This window comes from Apodemus sylvaticus, chromosome 3 (assembly GCF_947179515.1).
Source record: "Apodemus sylvaticus chromosome 3, mApoSyl1.1, whole genome shotgun sequence".
NCBI lineage: Eukaryota > Metazoa > Chordata > Mammalia > Rodentia > Muridae > Apodemus > Apodemus sylvaticus.
The window spans coordinates 28,719,807-28,743,022 of NC_067474.1; the positions used below are offsets into that span (position 1 = coordinate 28,719,807).

A 23,216-nucleotide genomic window follows, 5' to 3' on the forward strand; every position below is an offset into this window, starting at 1 on the left:
CTACTGTGCCTGCCTTTCTCCAATGGGCTGCAACCTGCAATTCCTGCAGTTGTGAGCTAAAATAAACCATTTCTCTTCCCAGGTTAACTTTCAGGGCACTTTATTACAGAAACAGGAATCAAAACTAAGTATCAGATACACCTTTAAAGTTATATGGCTTTTATTTAGATGTATGGTGCTGTATCTTCCAGTCTAAACATTAACCTTTTTTAATTAATAGAATGTGTGGTTTAAGTGTACAAAACAATGTGCTCTGTGAAACATGAAGCAATGCTTTTAAGAAGACACACACACTCTACTATATACAGGAAGTATTCTAAGAGTATGAACTGGAGCTACTGAGGTGGCTCAGTGGGTAAAGGAATTTAAAACTGAGGCTGAGAATTCAATCTCTGGGACCTTCCTGGTTCAAATAAGAGAAAGTTGCATTCTGATATCTATATGGATACACACGTAAGCACATGAAAAAGATGTGTTAAAAAATCTTTGTTCAAAAATATGAACTGTCTTAGAGTTTTACTGCTAAGTTTGAACAAATATTTGCTTAAGCGAAATGAGGGAGATTCCAGAGTTGAGCGTGGACACTGCCTCTGCGGTTTGGCCATCTCCCTGTGCCTCAGCATAGTGCTAAACCATGTAATAGCAGTTCTTTAATGGTGAACAGCTGGACCTGTGAAAATTCACCAAAGGCTATTTCTTTGCTACACACTAAGTAATATTGAAAATCTTCTGTTTGTGATCTTGCTAATCAGAGCTATTTTGAAAGTTAAAGGAAAAAAATCAGAAGGAGAAAGTGTGAAAAGAAATCCCTCTTTGCTAAGGAAAGTGTATGCTCACACCCTTCTTTGATATCAAGGGGGCAGGATTAGTAAGCACATTTATCAAGGAAGGACACTCAATGGCAGGACAAACTTCCCATGTGTCTGCTGCCTGCACCCTATTCCCTGCAGTTGGTGTTCTTTTTTAAGCACCTACCATCACTACTCAAGTCCTTCTGCTACCTGTATCAACTTTAATAAAACTCACACACTATACAACTCTTAAAAATAGGTCATTTCCCCAAGATCTATCAAAAATCCTTTGGCGACCTAACTGGCAGCCTTGTCTTTGCACTGTTTGGTGTTATGGAAAATGCCATATGTCAGAAAGCCTCCAGGTATGGTTAAAAAGCACAACCGTCCTTAGAGAAGAGAAAGCCAGGACTTATTTGATGAGTAAAGAACTCTGGAGACAAGATGTTCCAGCCCCCATAAAACAAACAGGGAACAGCAACCAGTAAGTCCTCCCACACTGTCGCTGGAGAGCTCCTGAGAGTTTTCTTCTATTTTCCAAGATGTTAAGGTGTAGCTAAACCTCTCTCCTATACTTGTCTCTTAGGGGGGAGAAGCAAGGAAATGTTCAAAAAGAAACATTCCATTTACTTGTTACACATATATAGATTTCATGTTAGATACAACTTTAAGCTCCAGGGTAAGGTTGTCCTCTAAAATCGGAGGTAAATAGACCTTTAAAAGAGTTCTGAATCAGCTTGTGTAACTCCCTGTCTAACTCTAGGGAGCTAGGGGCTGTGTAGTACCCCAGCTTCCTGCTCAGGCCAGCTGACCACCAGCAAGATTCAGACCGCTGGTCTCAATTCTCAACCCTGGCCCCTCCACATTACTACATTACTACGGAGAAAGGCTCTTCCTGTCCAGCCTGAAAGTCAGCCTGCTAAGCTGCTTTCCCTCCTCGGTGTCCTTGAAGATAAGTCTCAAGTTGTTGCTCATCTGAAGAGTATAGGCAGAGAGGAGGGGTCTCAGACAGAAATACCAGCTCTGAACTCGCCTTCCGGGACAGTTTAATTGTTCTGCAGTATTATTCTATCCCCCCATCTACTCTTCTATTATGCAGATCTATGCTCTCAGAGAAAGCCCATTTTACAAGGTTATTGTTGCATCCAGAAGACAAGAAGGATAGGATAGAATTTTTATCAACTGCCTCTCATTTGTAAAGCTCTTTACAATGAAGAGATGAATCCTACAGGGCTCTCTACCTAAGATAGGGCAGGGGTCACTTTTCCATGAGATTATCACTCACTTTGTTGTCCTTTAAAGTACCTCTTGAAACATTAGAATTCTGTTGATCAGGCATAGCTGTGAGCTTCCAAATACCACCCATATTGTAAGAGGGGAGTTGGCGTGCAGAGAACTAAGCCACTGACTTGACTTCACAAACATCACATTTCCCTGGTCTCGAACCCAGGAGGCAGCACTGAGCATGTGCCGTTGGTTCTGTGTTCACAAGTGCTACTGACACTAGGTAAACAAACCCCATCTATTTATGTAGCACCTTCCTTGGCGGGTAGACTAAACTGCTTAACATTTGTTCCCAAGCTTTCACAATTCTCCCTCCAGAACATATTATTAGCTCCACTTAATATTCAAAGAGAGTAAAGCCTTGGAAAGTTTTCTTGGCCAGAAGCAGAATTAAGACTGCTGCTCTGCCAGACTACAATTCAATGAGCAGTTGTGCAGGGTCTCGTGTGACTTTGGGATCATTCTCAGCTTCACGGTTTCCTCCAGTGCAAAATGGGCTCCATCAGGAATGTGCTTTTGAGATTGATTTTTTTTTTTAAAAAATACAGCTTCTCATTATATCTCTGGATGACTTGAAACTTCATACATAGACTAGGATGGGCTTGAACTCACAGAGATCTGTCTGCATCATCTGTCTGCTTCTGCTTCTCAGGTGTTGAGATTAAAGGTAGGCACCACCATGCCTGGCCTTCAAGATTAAACAAATTAACGAGTGAAAGCTGGTTAGACTGGAAGATAGTAACAATTCATAAGCACTGACCATTAATACCTTTTCTATAACTCAGAGTAGTCCTCATTACAATATTTCTAGATCAGAAATGCTTAAACTGACTTGGAACATGAGCTTATATATAGATCCTTCAAGAGGGTCCCACAGATGGCATTTGGTCACACAGCTGCAGGACCCTCCTAACTGATGTGTTGCCTCCAGAGTCGTCATCTTTCTTCAGCTTGGAGATGTCTGCTGTTCATCTGAGACACTTTCAAGATGAAGACTTGTCCCTGAATCTCCACTGAACAAAGAGTAGGAAGCTGATGTCCTGCTGGTTCTGAAGGTCCTTCCTAGCCAAGGTTTGTCTGTCACGTGAGTGTCACCCTCATCACCTTGAACTTGAGCCTTCAGGCATGATGCATGTTTGGTCTTCAGCACTGAAGGGCGCACACACATGCACGTCTCTTTGATAGAACTCTACTCTCATCTCCTGCTGTGCTCATTTCTTGGCCTCTCTTTGTTAATGTGCCATGATAACTCAGCCACGAAGCTGAGATTTTGAGGATCTCTTTAGAATAAGTCAGTGAGACAACTCTCTCTAAAACACTGCATTTCCCATTATAAGAAACCAATTTCTTTGTTATGTTTTAATAAAAAAAAATTCATAGACTGTACTTTGGTTGTATTCTTTCCGTCTTCTAACTCCTCCCAGGACCCCTCACCCAACTTTCTATCCACTCATCTTCATGTTCTCCTTCCCTGATTCTCTTTCTCAAACAACAATAAAAATAAGACAAACAAAAAAAGCAAATGAGACAAAAACAAAAAAACAAAAACAAAATTAAACTGAACCACGCCCCCAAATGCATAAAAAGCCATGGAATCCATTTTCTGTTGCCCAACTCCTCCTGAGCACAGGGCTTGCCCTGAAATGTGGTTGATATACCCAGTGCCCTTGCACTGGAGAAAACTGATTTTCTTTTTCCCAGTAGGTATCAATTGGCAATAGCTTCTAGGTTTGGGGAGGGACTTTGTGTTCATGTTCCCTTCTCAATACTGGCTTGTTTGGAGAAACCATGGGGTTTGTTTGTTTTTGTTTGTTTGCCTGGTCTACAAAAGGATAAAATTCTAATTCATCAATGCATCCCTAAGACCCAACAAAATATCCAGCACTTAATAAGCACTCAGTGCTCCTGAAAGGTGGTAAGCTCTGTTTGTATGGGCAAGATGGAACTGATCTCAGGATAGAGTCACACAGGAGAACCTTGAGTTCACACAAACGTTTCTTCTCTCTTTAGTCTCCTGAGTCTTCTCTTTGGGATTCTCTAAAATTTTACTGGACCTTTGAGGTACTTTCCTGCAATATAGAACTAGTTTTCCTATAGCAGGATTAAAGGGATTTGGAAACCACTAACGAAGGGATTTGTAAGCTAGAGAGAAGACAGGCAAGGATTCTTTGATGTTTTCACACAAAACATTAAAAGTTCCATACCACAATTTAATCATTCTTTCCCTCTTCTCACAAAAATGAAAACTGTAACATGTATGATATTTTACAGTAGAGGTCCAGAATTGATGTTGCTTATGTTATGAAACTTCATTTCAGAGAGGCAGCAGCAGCAGCAGCAAGTCTGGTGGAGAGGGCCACTACCAGCAGAATCCGGAGCCAAGGCGACAGTGACCAGGCAGGCCCTGTGCCCGCTACCATTGGCCACCGCCGGCCAGCCGGGCTGCAGCCCAGATGCGTGCTGTGGAGTGGCAGTGCTTTTTACTGCACTGAAGCCCCATTAGACCTCTGCCTCCTGCCAGCCAGTTATGAGAGGCTCTCTGCCATCTTGGCTCCCGGATACCAGAGAGATCTAACAGACAAAGTCAGCTAGCAGACATAGCCCAAAGCTAACATCACTTGGGTCTAAGCCTGGCAAGCTTTTGCCTGCACACAGGCCCTGGGAAGCTTGGTGGGCTGTCTGTGTGCAAACCCGGCCAGGGGTCATTTGCCCTGCAGACTGCCCAGCACTTGCAGGGGCACATATTGCCATCTTGGCTACCTGACAGAACCAGTTAGTGACAGAGCCCAAGGCGAACATCACTCGGGCCTAAGCCTATCAGGCTTTTACCTGGACTCAGGGCCTGGGCAGCTTTGCGGGCCATTTGTGTACCAACCTGGTTGGGGGATCTTTTGCCCTGCAGAGGGATCAGCACTAGGAAATGGTTCCTGCAGCATCCGCCATCATCACCCCCTGAAGGAGCAAACGGGCAACACCAGGTTCACAGAGACAACGAGGGCCAGGTCAGACTAGGGCTCCAAGGACACCCACAGGAGGGAAGCACATCAGCAATCTGTGCCAGGGGAAACAGTCATCCAGAGGTGCTGAAATAGCCTTACAGGATCAGAGGAGGTTCAAACACCAGACAGTGACAACAAGATGAAGTAATGCCAGAGATAACAAGATGGCAAAAGGCAAATGTAGGAACATTACTAACAGAAATCCAGGCAATATGGCAGTGTCAGAACCCAATTCCCCAACAACAGCAAGTCATGGATACTCCAACAAACCAGAAAAACAAGATTTGGATTTAAAATCACTGGTCATGATGCTGCTAGAGGAACACAAAAAGGACATAAATAAATCTCTTAAAAAAAATACAGGGGAACATGAATAAGTTAGAAGCCCTTACAATGAAAACATAAAAATCACTTAAAGAAATTCAGGAGATATGGGTCAACAGATAGAAGCCAATAAAGACGAAATGCAAAAATCACTCAAAGAAATACAAGGGAAATTGAGTCAACAGGCAGAAGTCATGAAAGAGGAAACACAAAAATCTATTAAAGAATTAAAGGAAAACACAAACAAACAAATGAAGGAAATGAGCAAAAGCATCCTGGATCTAAAAACAGAAGTAGAAACAACTAAGAAATCACAAAGGGAGACAACTTTGGAGATAGAAAATCTTTGGAAGAAATCAGGGACCATAGATGCAAATATCAACAACAGAATACAAGAGATGGAAGAAAGAATCTCAGATGCCAAAGATACCATAGAAACCATTGCCTCTACAGTCAAAGAAAATGCAAAATGCAAAAAGCTTGTAAACCAAAACGTCCAGGAAATCCAGTACACAATGACAAGACCAAACCTAAGGATTATAGGTATAGATGAGAGTGAAGATTTACAACTGAAAGGGTCAGCAAATATCTTCAACAAAATTGTGGATGAAAACTTCCCTAACCTAAAGAGAGAGATGCCCATGAATAGACAAGAAGCCTACAGAACTCCAAATAGACTGTACCAGAGCAGAAATACCTCCCATCACATAATAATCAAAGCCCCAAATGTACTAAACAAAGAAAGAATATTAAAGGCAGTAAGAGAAAAAGGCCAAGTAACATATAAAGGAAGACCTGTCAGAATTACATCAGACTTCTCACCAGAGACCACGAAAGCTAGAAAATCCTGGGCAGATCTTATGCAGACTCTAAGAGAACACAAATGTCAGCCAAGACTATACCTAGCAAAACTCTCAATCACCATAGATGGAGAAACCAAGATATTCCATGACAAAACCAAATTTACACAATATCTTTCCACAAACCCAGCCCTGCAAAGAATAACAGGAGGAAAACCCCAATACAAGGAGAGAAACTACACCCTGGAAAAAGCAAGACTGTAACCTTCTTTCATCAAACCCAAAAGAAGATAACCACTCAAATATAAAAATAACATCAAAAATGACAGGAAGTAATAATCACTACTCCTTAATATCTCTTACATCAATGGACTCAATTCCCCAATAAAAAGACATAGACAAGGAAAATGGACCCTATATTTTGCTGCATACAGGAAACACATTTCAGTGTCAAAGACAAAAACTACTTTAGAGTAAAAGGCTGGAAGACAATTTCACAAGCAAATGGTCTCAGGAAACAAGCTGGAGTAGCCATTCTAATATCAGATAAAATTTACTTTCAACCTAAAGTCATCAAAAGATACACTGAAGGACACTTCTTGCTGGTCAAAGGAAAAATCCACCAAGAACTCTCAATTCTGAACATCTATACTCCAAATTCAAGGGCACTCACATTTGTAAAAGAAACTTTACTAAAGTTCAAAGCACACATTGCACCTACCACAATAAAGGTGACTTCAATACTACACTTTCCTCAATGGACTGATCAGGAAAACAGAAACTAAACAGGGACACAGTAAAACTAATTGAAGCTTTGGACCAATTGGATTTAACATATATATAACATTTCATCCTAAAGCAAAAGCATATACCTTTTTCTCAGCACCTCATGGTACCTTCTCCTAAATTGACCATATAATTGGTCACAAGACAGACCTCAGCAAATATAAGAAGCTTGAACTAATCCCATGCCTCCTATCAGATCACTATGGGGTAAAAGTTGTCTTCAATAGCAACAAAAACAACAGAAAGCCCACATACACATGGAAACTGAACAATACTCTACTCAATGATACCTTGGTCAAGGAAGAAATAAAAAAAAAAAGAAATCAAAGACTTTTTAGAATTTAATGAAAATGAAGACACAACATAACCAAATCTATGGGACACAATGAAAGCAGTGCTAAGAGGAAAACTCAGAGCCCTGAGTACCTCCAAAAAGAAAATGGAGAGAGCATACACTAACAGCTTAATGACACATCTGAAAGCTCTGGAACAAAAAGAAGCTAATTCACCCAGGAGGAGTAGAGGACAGGAAGGACTGAAATCAATCAAGTGGAAACAAAGAGAACCATACCAAGAATCAACAAAACCAGGAGCTGGTTCTTTGAGAAAATCAACAAGGTAGATAAACCCATAGCCAGACTAACTAAAGGGCACCGCGAGACAGTATCAAAATGAACAAAATTAGAAATGAAAAGGGGGATATAAGAACAGAAACTGAGGAAATTAAAAAAAAATCAGATTCTACTACAAAGGCCTATACTCAACACAACTGGAGAATCTAGAGGAAATGGACAATTTTCTAGACAGATACCAAATACCAAAATTAAATCAGTATCAAATAGATCATCTAACCAGTCCCATAACCCCTAAACAAATAGAAGTGGTCATTGAAAGTCTTCCAACCAAAAAAAAGCACAGCACCAGATGGTTTTAGTACAGAATTCTATCAGACCTTCAAAGAAGACCTAACACCAATACTCTTCAAACCATTCCACAAAATAGAAACAGAAGGAACACTACCCAACTCCTTCTACGAAGCCACCAAAATCCTGAAGCTGATACCAAAACTGCACAAAGATACAACAAAGAAAGAGAACTTCAGACCAATTTCCCTTACGAACATTGATGCAAAAATGCTCAATAAAATTCTGGCCAACCAAATCCAAGAATACATCAAAATGATCATTCACCATGATCAAGTAGGCTTCATCCTAGGGATGCAGGGATGGTTGAAAATGCAGAAATCCATCAATGCAATCCACTATATAAACAAACTCAAAGAAAAAAACCACATGGTCATTTCATTGGATGCTGAAAAAGCATTTGACAAAATTCAGCCTCCTTTCATGCTTAAAGTCTTGGAAAGAACAGGAATTCAAGGCCCATACCTAAACATAGGAAAAGCGATATACAGCAAATAAGTAGCCAACATCAAACCTAAACTTGAAGCAATCCCACTAAAATCAGGGACTGGACAAGGCTGCCCCCTCTCTCCATATCTTTTCAATATCGTACTTGGGGTACTAGCTAGGGCAATTAGACAACATAAGGAGGTCAAAGGGATACAAATTGGAAAGGAAGAAGTCAAACTATCACTATTTGCAGATGATATGATAATATACTTAAGTGACCCAAAAAACTCCACCAGAGAACTCCTACAGCTGATAAACAACTTCAGCAAAGTGGCAGATTATAAAATCAACCAACAAATTGAGAAAAGATATTCACCAACCCTACATCTGACAGAGGGCTAATGTCCAATATATGCAAAGAACTCAAGAAGTTAGACCACAGAAAACCAAATAACCCTATTAAAAATGGGGTACAGACCTAAACAAAGAATTTTCACCTAAAGAACTTCAGATGGCTGAGAAGCATCTTAAAGAATGTTCAACATCATTAGTCATTAGGGAACTGCAAATCAAAATAACCCTGAGATTATACCTCACACCAGTCAGAATGGCTAAGATTAAAAACCCAGGAGACAGCAGGTATTGGCAAGGATGTGGAGAAAGAGGAACACTCCTCCACTGCTGGTGGTGTTTCAAATTGGTACAACCACTCTAGAAATTAGTCTGGCAGTTCTTCAGAAAGCTGGGCACGTCACTTCCAGAGGACCCTGTTATACCACTCCTGGGCATATACCCAGAGGATTCCCCAGCATGTAATAAGAATACATCCTCCACTATGTTCATAGCAGCCCTATTTATAATCGCTAGAAGCTGGAATGAACCCAGATGTCCCTTAACCAAGGAGGAGTAGATACAAAAAAATGTGGTATATATACACAATGGACTACTATTCAGTCATTAGAAACAATGAATTTATGAAATTCTTAGACAAATGGCTGGAGATGAAGAACATCATACTAAGTTAGGTAACTCAGTCTCAGAAGATCAATCATGGTATGCACTCACTGATAAGTGGATATTAGCCTAGAAACTTGGAATACCCAAGACATAATCCACATATCAAATTAAATATTCAATGTGGTGGCCTCAAATCCAAGATTGAAAACTCAGAATTCAGGGACGAATTCACAGGAATTAGATTCAATAACAAGGAACAAATCTGATTCTGAGCACCTCTTTCCAGCTTTTCTCATTTAACCAAGTCTGGTACATATACAACTTCTTACCATGAAGTTAAAATATTGTGTTATAGAAGAGAATTAAACATACTAGACATACTTTTGTGATTATTATTTATAGTTTTAAACAAATACAAAATGATAATAAATAGCAATTGTATCCATTTATTTTCTAGACCACAGAAAAGGGTTTGATCATTTTAAAAGAAATAGGATGATCTAGTCTTTCCTTAAAAAACTGATTTTTGGACAGAGTAAAACAAGTGACCTCCCCGAGATCAACGAACTATGCAAGCATTTCTGGCAGTCTGTAAATATTCTTTAAAAGTTAGTTGCTCAAAAATAATTTCTAGACAAATAATTTTTTAAAAGACAGGTTGTTTCAACATAAGCATTCTTTGTAAGAAAGTTATACATAGCACTGCAAAATTATATTTCATCATTAAAATTGAACACTGTAATTGTAGGTTAAAGTCATACATGGATGGAGATATCAAGAAATGAGGATTTCTTCCCATACTTTACTGTCATGGAAAGTAGAAGCCACAAGCTATGATGGAACAGGAGCCATTTTTTGTAAGTTATTTGGAAATCAATTTCCTGTTCCTGAGTGATTGTCAGCCTCTTTTAAATATGAAGAAATGTTTACTCACTTAGGTATAGCAATGGCACATGTTTTTTTTCTGTAAGTATTGAATAAACAAATGAATAAGTGGCTAATTTCATGGAATCTGAAAACTCAACCAGAATAATTGTTCTCAAATGTGACAGTCTGCATTTTTACAATGAAGTAGAAAAAAAAATCTCAGCATAAAGAAATTCTTCATTGTGGTCTCAAGTAAGTCTTCATGCTTTTCAACCCCATGACAATTAGGATGAGAAGATAATTAGGTGTGCAACTCATCAAACACTATGGTCCCATGGAGGTAGATTTCTAATCATGTTGAATTGCTTTATGTTTAACCTAAATTTGATTAAAAATAGAATTCCCGAAAATCATAAAAGTGAAATGAAACCCTTAAAGCTATTAGTGAAGGAGACTAGAACAATAATGTTCACCGGAGGCTGGGGCTTAGCCTTCATCCTCTTAGATTTTGTGATAAGTGCTAAAAGCTTTTGTTATGTAGTCTAGCTTTTTCTTACTGAGAAACCTTTTAATGCCGGATGAGAGTGCAATATTCTATGCAGTAAGCACTGCTTCCTAAGCAATAGGAACTATTTTTACATGTAAATGAAGAACTATTAATACTGTGAAAAATAGATTACTTGTTTGTACATATCTGTGTCTTGTCAAAATATACAATCAATTCACCTTTAAACTTAATTATATTTCACAGGTTTTAATTCATAAGAATAGTGTATTATTTTTAAGAGGACTGACCTTTGAAAGTAATTTTAATTCAGTCCGAAGTCAAATGAATCATTTACTGGACCACAGACAAAAAAGCCTACTAAAGAATTTATATGATAGATTTTGCTTTATTCTTTGTATGTAATATATAGGGCCTATATGCTAAAGTTGTTGCAAATATACCTCTGCAAAAATTTATCACATCTAAACAATATATTATGTTTATGCATCAATCAATCAATTAACTATTAAATTTAGTACAGTAATTATAAGAAATAGAAAACAATGCTTCTTGTTTCAGAAATTATAATTAGATTTGTCGACAAGATTAACAAGCTAATGAAACAACTATTTAAAAATATTATGTAATTAGGTGATGCTTTAAGAAGGCATAAATTACAATTATAAAACTTTAAAGAAGGATCCAGGAAAGCTAAAAGGTTAATGAATACATCTCGATTATCTTCATGTTACTCTTATTTTGTGCAGCTAATTATATCCTATCGGTAAGTTTTGCAAAATAGGCTCTAATATTGGTGTCTTTCTTTCGGCAATGGATTAAGATCCAATGAGGAGAAGAATCTCAATGTTCCAACACTAGACATTGGAGGGATTTAAGCTCTAGGCTGGAGATTTTATGAGTCCTTTAAATACTGCCGTAGTGACCCACAGTGAGTTCGGTGGACCTTTATGATTTGGCAGCTCTACTGTGCAGAAGAGAATCATGGGTACCCAAGCAAAGCATAGAGCAGGAGATCCAGAGAGCAGGAATTCACTGCTGGATATTATGTTAATATAAAGTCAATGAAAAGCCAAATAGTCATGGTGTCTGCCTTGATGAAGCTCAGTCTTGGAGAGAAGAGCATTAACCACTGAATACAATAGATCTAAAAATGATGTAGCTGTTACAGAGAAAACTTTATGTTCCAACGAGAATGCAGAACAGAAAATTTCATCTAACAAGGAAAATTGGGATAAAGTTTCATAAAATATAAAGAGGTATATGTAATGACATAAACTTAGTGGGTAATATACATAAAGCCATACTTTAGATGGTAAAAAATAAATCAGGTTATGGCGTAGAATATGGGTCAACAGTAGAAGGACAGAAAGACAAAAGAAGTTTTCCATGAATATTTAACTAAACCCATGTTAAACAGACACCACTATGATTATGTCAAAGTGACAGGGTCCCAAATGTTCTATGCTCTGTCCTGAGATTTTTCTGGATTGCTTCAGTTCATTTTACAACATCCATGCTATTTATAGTCTCTTAATCATGGATGGCTTATTCCTTTGCTGTGATCTAAAAGAGTATCTTGGACAGAGTAATTAGTAAATGACAGAAATATATTATCCTAGTTCTCAAGGCTTTGAAGTCCAAGATAAATACACCAGCACATTGGAAGGGATAACAAGCTCCCTCAGGCATTTCTTATAAAGGCCCTCATCCTATTTAAGTGGACCCATGGCTGAGTCACCTCCCAAAGTTCTCAGTGACTCATTGCATTACCCTGGACATTTGCATGCAGGGAGACAGACAGCTAGGAACAATGTTTTCAAAAGATATTATTTGTATACTTTTCTCTTCAAAAATGACAATTTGGATTTTTTTAATAACTCTTGCCTAAATAATAATTTGTGAGACTAATATATTTATAAAGATAGAAACTTTGTACTGAGATGATTGTAGTGGCAAAGATTTTTTAAGAGCAAATTTTGTTGGTGCATTGGTTATGTGAGAAGAAACAGTCCAAGAGGTGAGTACTGTGTACTTTAAAGAGATTGTTGCTCCACTTTTACTGAATTCATTTCATGTATTTAATGGATAATAGTAATGATAGAAGAAGACTATATTTAGATGAATCAATAATTTACCATAGAAAATTTTCTTTTGAGTCGTAATTGACTCCATTACACCATTAGCAACTGCACTGTGTCTTATCAAAGAGGGAGTTCACTTAAGGCTAACAGAAAGTTCAAGTTCTTCCCGGGGAGGAATGGATGAGAACCGGAAGGTAATATCACAATACTAAAAACCTTTGAAATTGCAGCCTCTAGTACAGATGATTTAAGAAAACAGCGGAACTCTGAGAATTCCAAAGAACAATGAGGAAACGAAGTAAGGCAGAAGGAGCAAAGGAGGGCGGTGAGGAGGCTAAAAGTAGAAGCTGACTTCCAGGTATGAAGGAGGGAAAATGCGAGAAGAATGGAATTAATGTCCACAGGGAAAAAAAAGAATAACTCTTTGACAATGTAGCAACTCCCACACTGTAAAAACCCAACACAATAGACATAAAAAGAGAAAAGATAAAGGCAGTAATTAAAGTAATTGCCTCTATACTGTACATCCAAATATATTCTAGGGCTGGGGAGCCAGCCATCCTTTAATCAGAATAAAACACTTCTAAGTGACTTTTAAGAAAGGCCTTGAAATATTTTGATTTCTGATATACAAAACAGCTAAAAATACAAAATGTTCTTGAGATGGCATGCCAATGGAAAGGGTTGCACTGTGTTTTTAAGCAGACCTCGGGAAGGCCCATGCCTCTGGCTTTTCAAGCAACTTTGGCAAATGAGTTAACTCTCTGTCATTGATTATCTGCAGGCTGTGAATTGCAACACATTTTTACAATGTTTCTATGGAAATCAAACAAGATGATACAAATAAGTGTGTAGAATGTTGCATTTCCCTACTCCCATAATCTTTTTCCCTACTCCCATAATCCTTTCCCTAATCCTTTCCCTACTTCCCATAGTCCCACATATCTATTATAAAATAACTTCTTAGAAATAAGTATGCTGCCTTAAAACAAAATTTGACTTCACTAACATCTTTATCAGAGAAAATTGGAGGCAATTTTTTTCTTAAAATATAACTAATGATAAATCATTTCCACATAATATTTCCTTAAAATTATCTTCATTTAAATCTCCCAAGGTATGATAATCTTTTTATTGTAAAGCAGAATTTGGCTGATAATTTCATACTCTTCCGTGAAGATTTGAGATACCTCATTCCCTATCCACATTATGGCTGTGAAGAGACTTGGCTTAGGGAAAAAATAATGCTGCTGCTGACAAAAAGCTTCACAAGAAAGAACAGAGTTTCAAACCAATTCTCAAAAATTCATGTCTTTATCCTTCTGAGTTAGACAAAGTACGAAAATGATTCTCCAAGTACACAAATATGCTTAAATAATTACAGAAGTGAGAACAAATTACAAAACAGATGAATAATAAAGAAATGTGTTGCTATAGGTCAGATCTAAAAAAACAGAACAAATAACTGGAGATTTGATAGAAAATTAAGTTGACTCAGGGCTTTCAGTTTCTAAGACTGTCAGCAAAAGTACACCTGCAAAATATATAATGAAGTAGTGTTTCTCTCAGCCTTGCACACGAGTCTCTCTACACTAAATTCTCAAGTACTTAAACTGGTATGAAATGCAAGAACATTTTGATATCTATTATAGAAGAATTTTAATCCAGCAACATGGCTGCTGTGGCAAGGGATCACATTCAAAGACTTTCTAGGTATATGTGATTCTGCTGGAATGGCACATCTTCAGTCCCTCTGGTCGAAATACACACGTCTTTAGTACACACCTTTATTCCCAAACAATGAAGGTAAAATTAGTTTGCAGGAGGAAGAAGCCATATTTGAAAGTGCCATCTAATTGAGAAGCAGACAAAGTGAGGAATCAGAGAAAGATTTGACAGAATGAGTCAGAGGTAGGATTTGCCCAACTCTCATGAGAACAGACCGGAAAGAGAGGCTACTTAAGAGCAGCACTGAGTAAGTCAGAGATAAGGCAGTTCAGTGAGTGTAGTTCAGTTGAGTTCAGACAATGCAGAGGAGCTCATAGAGTTCAGAGTCAAGTTTTCCAAACAGACTAAATCAGTCAGAAGCCTAGAGAATGCAGTTTGAGTTAGTCAGCTTGAAGAGGAATTAGAGTTAGAACCAGCTAATCAGAATTCAGAAAGAACTAGAAAGGGTGAGTGTAGTTAGCAGTAAGCCTCTGAAAAGACAAATTTATCTGGCAAATGAAAGTTACTTTTATCTCTACAGCAGGTGGGATAATAAAGAACTAAGTGAATTAAACACTAGATATTGTTACATCTAAATTTGGGCAAGCATTCTAAATTCACAGAGGCTCCAACAGACCCTAAGGCACAAAGCAGTGGGGTGATGAGCATAGTTTGAGAAGAGCGTAGGGAAGGTGGGATACTGGATAGTCAAATGGATGAGAGAGTCAGGGATACAGAGGCTAGTGAGGAGGGCAGTGGCATGAGTGCTTCAGGGAGACCAGATGCTTGTTAGATCACCAAGATTTTCCCGACTAGGTTTTTCCACTATAAGTAACTTCTGATTTTCTGCTGACCCCACTCAGAATTTTCTAGAATATAAACTTCTCTGAACCTCTTTTACTCTTCAAGAGGGGTAGTTTTATTTCTCTAGACTATGAGATAATAAAGATTTTTGAGGCCACGTAAGCATTTTTTGTTTTTATGTGTAGGAAACTAAAGCTATACCTGCTCAGAATCTATCCTCCTCAATCCTGATGCAGCATCTGGGTTTCAGTTAACATTCTCTTTCCCCTGAAACAGTGGTGAACTGTTCGAAAATGCCCATGATACCAAAATAGGATAATGATTCAAAACTATGGTGTTGCTGTAGCTGTTGGTAAAGAAAATCAGTCTCTCGGATAGTTTTCCAGCCTGGCTTCTAGCCATCCTTCTGAGTGAAGTGCTGACAGAGGGAAAGGAAGACAAAACAGTGACACCATGAGGAGTCCTAGCACCACCATGCAAATACCTGAATTCCACATGCTTAGCTACCTCTGAGTTCATCTGACACATGAGTAAGGTTATAATTTCCTTAAGTCATCTTAACTTAGAGTTCTGTCACTCATAAACAACAAAGTCCTTCTTTTTATACCACCATGTTCCTTACTGTGACCTTTTCTCCAAGTTGAGCAAGGGAGATATTGAGGAATATCTGTTCAAAAGCTGTTTCCCTTGTTCTTCAGCTTTCCGAATGCTCTAACAACACCCTTCACCAAGAACATTCCAAATACCACGTCTTGTAAAGGCAGCTTACACATGCGGCTGTCTCAAAGCAGAATACTTTGCGTTTCAATTGTCTGGCTAATTTCAACAGGCCATGCATAGAAACAGATGCTTTTCAGACTGTTTTTGATGCCTGTGTCTCTTGGCCACTTTAGGTCATGAATGTCATTCTGTCACGGCACCTAAAGCCAAAACCTTAACTACTGAAACTTAACTATTGAAGCACTAAGTTTGAGGTTTTACTTCCTATATCCACTCTTCCAGTCGAAGTGGTATAAGTTGTGCTCATAAGGAGATCTATCTTGCTTATGACTAGAATGGCTATGAGCTTTCTAATCAGAATGTCTATGTTGCATGGACACTTTGGATTGTCCTCATGCTTACTGAATGATATTGACCCTACCTTCTTTTTTTTTTCTTTACTCACTAAATGTTTCTTAAGCAGCATTTGAATAACTCAAGGAAGACCATTGCATTATCAACCAACTTATCATACTTTCAGGAAAACTGTCATGATTATAGGATAAGCAACTTCTTCTATTTCAAGAGAAGCATAACTCTGCCATCTGAAACAAATACTTCTGATATAATTACTCTCTAATTATTACAAGATTTTAATCTCATCACGGGTACATGAAAATTGCTTTCAAATTTGAAAGGATGCGTTATAAAATATTCATAATCTGGGTGGTCCTAAGGAGCAGACTATGTGAATATTAGAAAAAAATCACTTTAGTACAGGAAAGAATGTTTTCAATTCTCAAGCTACCTCATTTTAGTAGTTGGTGGTATTTCTGTCACTGTGGTGAATGTCACTGAGTTAACAAGCAGAGTTGAAATATCAGTGCTCAGCATGCAAAAAACTATTTTAGTCTAGAACAAAGAATCTTTTCTCTGAGTTTTGCATCATGAGCCCCTCCCTAAAAGCCTTGGGTTACTTTTCTGCATCACGAACAAAACTTCCATCTGGTCTACCTTTTGGTCTGCCCTGACAATCTGGAGCTCCTAAGTGCAGTTAACTGCCAGAACTGCTTTAAGGCTTTAGTAAATCTTTCTTCCATGCTTCTGTTATGACTAATACCTCAAGGATTTATGCTAAATTTTCTTGTTTTTGTCTAATTAGTTGCAAAATGTAGCTATGCTGGCTTTCTAGTGAGTGAAAATACTTTCTATGAACTATGAAAGTTTCTTTCTGACTGAACAATCTTACCTCTATAATTCTCTTTTCCTCTACAGGTATGGTGGCCCTCATTTAAGAGCACCTAACTATAGATTTAATTTTTATTCTTTCCTATAATTAAATATTAATCATACCATTGCTATTTTTCTGAATATGTCTTATTGTCTTACAAGTTGAAAAGCCAAATATGTGTCTAGAAAATATTTCCTGAGACTCAAAGGGTTGCAATAAAGAAGGCTTACTGAAATCACTGGGGTGATTAACATTTTGTTTTTCATTTCTTAAAGAAGAAAGATTAGGCATGTCTGCCTTGAATGCAGATAGTTAACATGAATGTTGAAATTATGAAATTTTTATTAACACAAAGGTGAAAATTTTAACTTGTTTTAAAATATTAGTTTGTTCACCATTACTTTAAGACATTAAAGCCTTCAATAGTGTCCTTCTTTGTTAACATGTTTGTAAGTTCATCATCTTGTCTTCTATCAGACCATATAATTCAATTATATTTTTCTTTTTTTTAAAGACCTCTTTATTTATTATATGTAAGTATACTGTAGTTGTCTTCAGACACACCAGAAGAGGGCATCAGATTTCATTACAGATGGTTGTGAGCCACCTTGTAGTGGCTGGGATTTGAACTCAGGACCTTCGGAAGAGAAGTCAGTGCTCTTAACCACTGAGCCATCTCTCCAGCCTCAAGTATATTTTTCCATACTTCATGAATCATTTCATGCAACAAGAATCCAGAAAGAAAAGCATTCTGAGTGTTCAAATGTAATGAAAAAATGCTATAAGTTATAGAGAGCGGAAACCATTCAGCATACTTTGGTCTAAAACAGCATCTGACAAGCAGAATGCTGCATAGGATTCATCTTAGATTGGTATTTTTCTGAGTATTGATCTCAAGCTTATGCTGCATAGCTGGCCAGTGAATGTAAGATATTGTCCTTAGAAGCAAGGGCCAGGGATTCATAGCTTGGCTTGAAATGAAACAACTAGGGTATTCCATTTATAAGAATTTTATCTAATTTTGATGATTAATATACCTTAATTATACTGCATTATAGAAACAAGCTATAATTAAATTTCTATAAATGACTACTTCTTAGGACAGAATAAATATCCAGTCATCAGACACTGGAAGGGACAAGGACCAGGAAGCTGCTATGAATGGAGATATAGTCAATTTGCTAGGTTTTGCCCCACCAATTTTAATCAGTTCCTCATGGGCCAGGCTATGCTCCTGATTAAATTGGAGTGGCCTGGGATGTGGGACAGTATTAGTATTTAGGGCAATAGCATGTGCCCAGAGAAAGCAAGTAGAAGAGAAAAAATAATTGGTGGTGTACATAGTACAAACTTGGATCATGCAAGATAAAGGATTTTTTTTATGCTTAAAATAAAGCTCTGGAATTTCTATGTCAAAGCTTGAATTAATCTTTGTACAAGATCAAAGCTTGACACTGACAACCTGTTTTAAGGAGGAATTTCATGAATATAATTCAAAGGTCTCCAAGAAATATTCTTAATTTTAAATTGATTATACTTATACCAGAAAATGCACTGTTGTTGCTAATGTACATGGTAACAACCAACAGTAATACACATTCTGTAGACTCAAATAAATCATTGCACATCCCTGTTTTGAGTACTAAGTAATCTTAAATGTATCCCAAGCAAAAACAAACTATGAAAAATGCAAATAAAATGGCAAATCAAACCAGTAAAGTCACGTGAAAATTTTCTCCTTAAATTTAGTAAATATTCATTGGAAAATATTCAGGACACCAAATTCTAAAACTAGAAATCTCAATAAATATTCCAAATCTAGATATTTTAAAAGCTTAACACAGTAAGGAGGAAATACACAGCATGCTTGACAGTGTTGGCTTGCCAACTTCCAACAGGATACCCAAGACACCGAGAGAGCCTCTGCCTCCTCTGTATCCTTTCTCCCAATGTCTTCATTCTGTGCATAAATGCTCTTCCTCAGTATCCATTTAGTTTAGTTAATATCTGCGATCTTCATCTTTACCATTTTAGCTGCTTCCTCACAGAGTAACGATGACTTACAAGATGTTGCTAAAGTTCTTGACTAGATCACCTTTGCCTTACATAAAGTTGAAGTACTTTTAAAAACCCAGACTATAAGTGATCTCTCATAGAGACCTTCTTTATTCTCTGTGAATTCCCCTTCACTTTCAACTGGATAGTTGATACTTTTGCAAACAGAAGTGACCCCTATCTTCCACATGTATTCAGAACGTTTTCCATACCTTTTCTTGACTGGAATGTTCTCTCCACTTTCCTGCACATTTTAACTAAGCGGTTTCTATTTTCTTATTGTATCTCAGTTCCTATGAACAGTTCCTGAGCTGCACTAACCTAAAATGCCTGTTTTGTGATGCTCAAGTGTCCTATGAATACATAAATCACAGGATTTGTGATAGTATAATGAAATGATCAGTTATTGAGTCTAATACTATTTCTGATAACAAAAGACAAGGCTTTGGCAAGGCAATTTAAAATCTTGTTGAACTCTAGAACCTTACTGATTGCTTGAAATATTCAACCACTTGAGTAAAGTGAACTTAATCTTATAAGTTTTAAAATAGCATCGAGAAAATGTCTTTTCATAGGTAGATCCCCAGAGGACTGTCTCAGCGGACATATTGCCTGGAACCACATCACTACTTTGCCTAAAGCAGAATGTGATTGTCCAGACAGCAGATATAGTGGTGGATCTCCAGGCAGGTGTGAACCCACACTCTTTCATTCTAGAATTCTATAATTGCGATTGTGGAAAATAATGTGATTGGGTTCAGTGACCCTAAACAAGCAGTGCATCTCTGGTGATATATATCCTAAAGTCCTCATTATATTTTCACCATGGGGGATGGGATACAAACAGAATCTTCACAAATATTCTCCTACTTCAAAAACGTTATCCACATGCCAAGTAAGTGAAGATAATCAATTACCCATGTGCCAACTCTTTAAAGCAGTTCTGTGCCCTACCTTACCTGTAGCTTTCAGCTGTCAGAAATAAGCAGTTTCTAACTGAAGTAATTTTATTTTAACATGTCAATACAATAACACCCAGAGGATGTTTTTAAAACAAAGAAAGTTTAGATTATACCAAATATGAACAGTAACATTTTACTTATTTAGTAAATTGACAGGCTAAAATTTTTCGAAAGGAATACTTCAGAATTAAGCCTTACAGAATGTCTCTTCCCCTCCTACTTCCTGAGTGACTCATTCATACTCTCTCCACCGCATCTCCAGTGTCCACTGATAAGAAATACTCCTTACTTGGTATTGTGTGTGTCAATGGTGTGGAAGAGCTCATGTAGTTCTTCTCCACTGAGAACTCCATCTGCAAAATACGCTTTAAATTCCTCAAAGGACAATTTTCCATCGTCTGAAATAAGAACAAACAGAAGAGAAGTAAATCACTACAACCTTGTGCACTGGCCTACTTTCGATTTTAAAGCTTAGTCCTAGCATCTCTGCTTGCTTAGTTGTGCATGACACACATACATTAAAAAAAGAAAGGAAGAAGGAAACCTTTGAAATGTCAAAAAAAAAAGTTTACTATCTCTTCATTGGATATAGCACAGTGATGCATGTACTGATGCATATCCTCCTGGTTTTGAGCAATTTGGTTGTTTTTGTTCTTGTTTTTTGCCATGACAAATGGAACACTGAAGGGAATTTTTTACCTAGCTATAGAAAATGAAATCCACACAGCAACACAAAGGGCCTAGCAGACATTTTGCTTTCATGACACCAAGCCTACAGAGAACGTAACAGACCACAAGATAAATACAAGATGTCCAACAAATGTGCTTTGATTAAATATTTACACGGGGATATGAATATTAATAGTTCACAAACTATGTACCTTGTTGTGTTCATCCAAGTAGTGACTGCTTTTACAGCCAAACACGTTTCTTATTTGAGACACAATAGTGATACACAATCAGAGTCTCATAAAGGATAAGATATAAGCCTAGGTATTTTTGCACAGCTGGGATCAGCAAAATTCAATAAGACACAGATGTACTTTATATATGTGAGAATTAGGGTAATGGAATATTTTCATTTTGAAGAATAAGGGACAAGGTTAGCATCATTTATACCTCTCTTTGAAAAAAAGCTCTGGATAAGCATAGATAAAAAAAACAAGCCACATTACCAACATGCTAAATATCTGTTCAGGGCACAGAAGTGACAAATCCAAAGGAACGAAGGGCCCCTAAGGGAGAGGAGGCATTCTTTTCTATGCACAGTCATTTGTCAGGTATTTCTGAGAGGCTGCCAAATGACTCTAAGTGAGGGAATAAATCTTTGCATTTATAATACGGGAGCTCAGAGTTGAGAAAGAAGTTGACTGGGATGACAAAAGTCCTCATGACGATAAACAAAATAGAATCCTATCGTTAAATAAAAAGTATGCTTGGCTAGGACTAGACCATCAAGATTGGCTTTCAACAGACGTCCCCAGACTGCCCCCAAGGACTGTTTAAATGTCGACTCTAGAGCTTGCTGCCTAAGCATCAGAAAAGCAGGCACAAAGATCTCAGAGTGGATCAGCAAGATGGATGGCTTTTAACAATTCGGACAGCTTCTACTTGCACTAAACCCAGGAGGTTTTACTATAAAGAAAACAGCAGACCTGAATTACTTAATTCTTCAGGTAAAGACTTAAGAGATAGAGTACGTTTTGATTATTTCTTTTTTTTATTTGCATTCTTTTTTTCTTTTTTTATTCGATAAATTTTTTATTTACATTTCAAATGATTTCCCCTTTTCTAGACCCCCACTCCCCAAAAGTCCCATCAGCCCCCTTCCCTCCCCCTGTTTTCCCACCCAACCCTTCCCACTTCCCTGTTCTGGTTTTGCCCTATACTGCTCCACTGAGTCTTTCCAGAACAAGGGGCCACTCCTCCTTTCTTCTTGTACCTCATTTGATGTGTGGATTATGTTTTGGGTATTCCAGTATGTGAGTGCATACCATGATTCATCTTTTGAGTCTGGGTTACCTCACTTAGTGTGATGTTCTCCAGCTCCATCCATTTGCCTAAGAATTTCATGAATTCATTGTTTCTAATGGCTGAATAGTACTCCATTGTGTAGATATACCACATTTTTTGCACCCACTCTTTTGTTGAGGGATACCTGGGTTCTTTCCAGCTTCTGGCAATTATAAATAGGGCTGCTATGAACATAGTGGAACATGTATCCTTATTACATGCTGGGAAATCCTCTGGGTATATGCCCAGGAGTGGTATAGCAGGATCTTCTGGAAGTGAGGTGCCTAGTTTTCGGAGGAACCGCCAGACTGATTTCCAGAGTGGTTGTACCAATTTGCAACCCCACCAGCAGTGGAGGAGTGTTCCTCTTTCTCCACATCCTTGACAACATCTGCTGTCTCCTGAATTTTTAATCTTAGCCATTCTGACTGGTGTAAGGTGAAATCTCAGGGTTGTTTTGATTTGCATTTCCTTAATGACTAATGAAGTTGAGCATTTTTTAAGATGCTTCTCCATCATCTGAAGTTCTTTAGGTGAAAATTCTTTGTTTAACTCTGTACTCCATTTTTTAATAGGGTTATTTGGTTTTCTGGAGTCTAACTTCTTGAGTTCTTTATATATATTGGATATTAGCCCTCTATCTGATGTAGGGTTGGTGAAGATCTTTTCCCAATTTGTTGGTTGCCGATTTGTCCTTTTGATGGTGTGCTTTGCCTTACAGAAACTTTGTAATTTTATGAGGTCCCATTTGTCAATTCTTGATCTTCGAGCACAAGCTATTGGTGTTCTGTTCAGGAACTTTCTCCCTGTACTGATGTCCTCAAGGGTCTTCCCCAGTTTCTTTTTTATTAGCTTCAGAGTGTCTGACTTTATGTGGAGGTCCTTGATTCATTTGGAGTTGTTTACATCCAAAATGCTACTCCTCCTCCTAGGTCCCCCTTCACCAAGACTCTCCCTCTCTCCCCCTACTCTTCTCTCAGAGGGTAGAACCTCCAC

General features: G+C 37.9%; 1 protein-coding gene across 1 annotated transcript in view; it reads right to left on the reverse strand.

Moving 5' to 3' along the window:
• The window catches only part of Necab1 (N-terminal EF-hand calcium binding protein 1), a 170,702-nt gene that overhangs the window by 118,159 nt on the left and 29,327 nt on the right, over positions 1-23,216 (reverse strand). Inside the window, exon 3 of the mRNA XM_052176111.1 lies at positions 20,497-20,605. Within this exon, the coding sequence (XP_052032071.1) occupies positions 20,497-20,605 (109 nt within the window). The remainder of the gene's footprint in view (positions 1-20,496; positions 20,606-23,216) is intronic.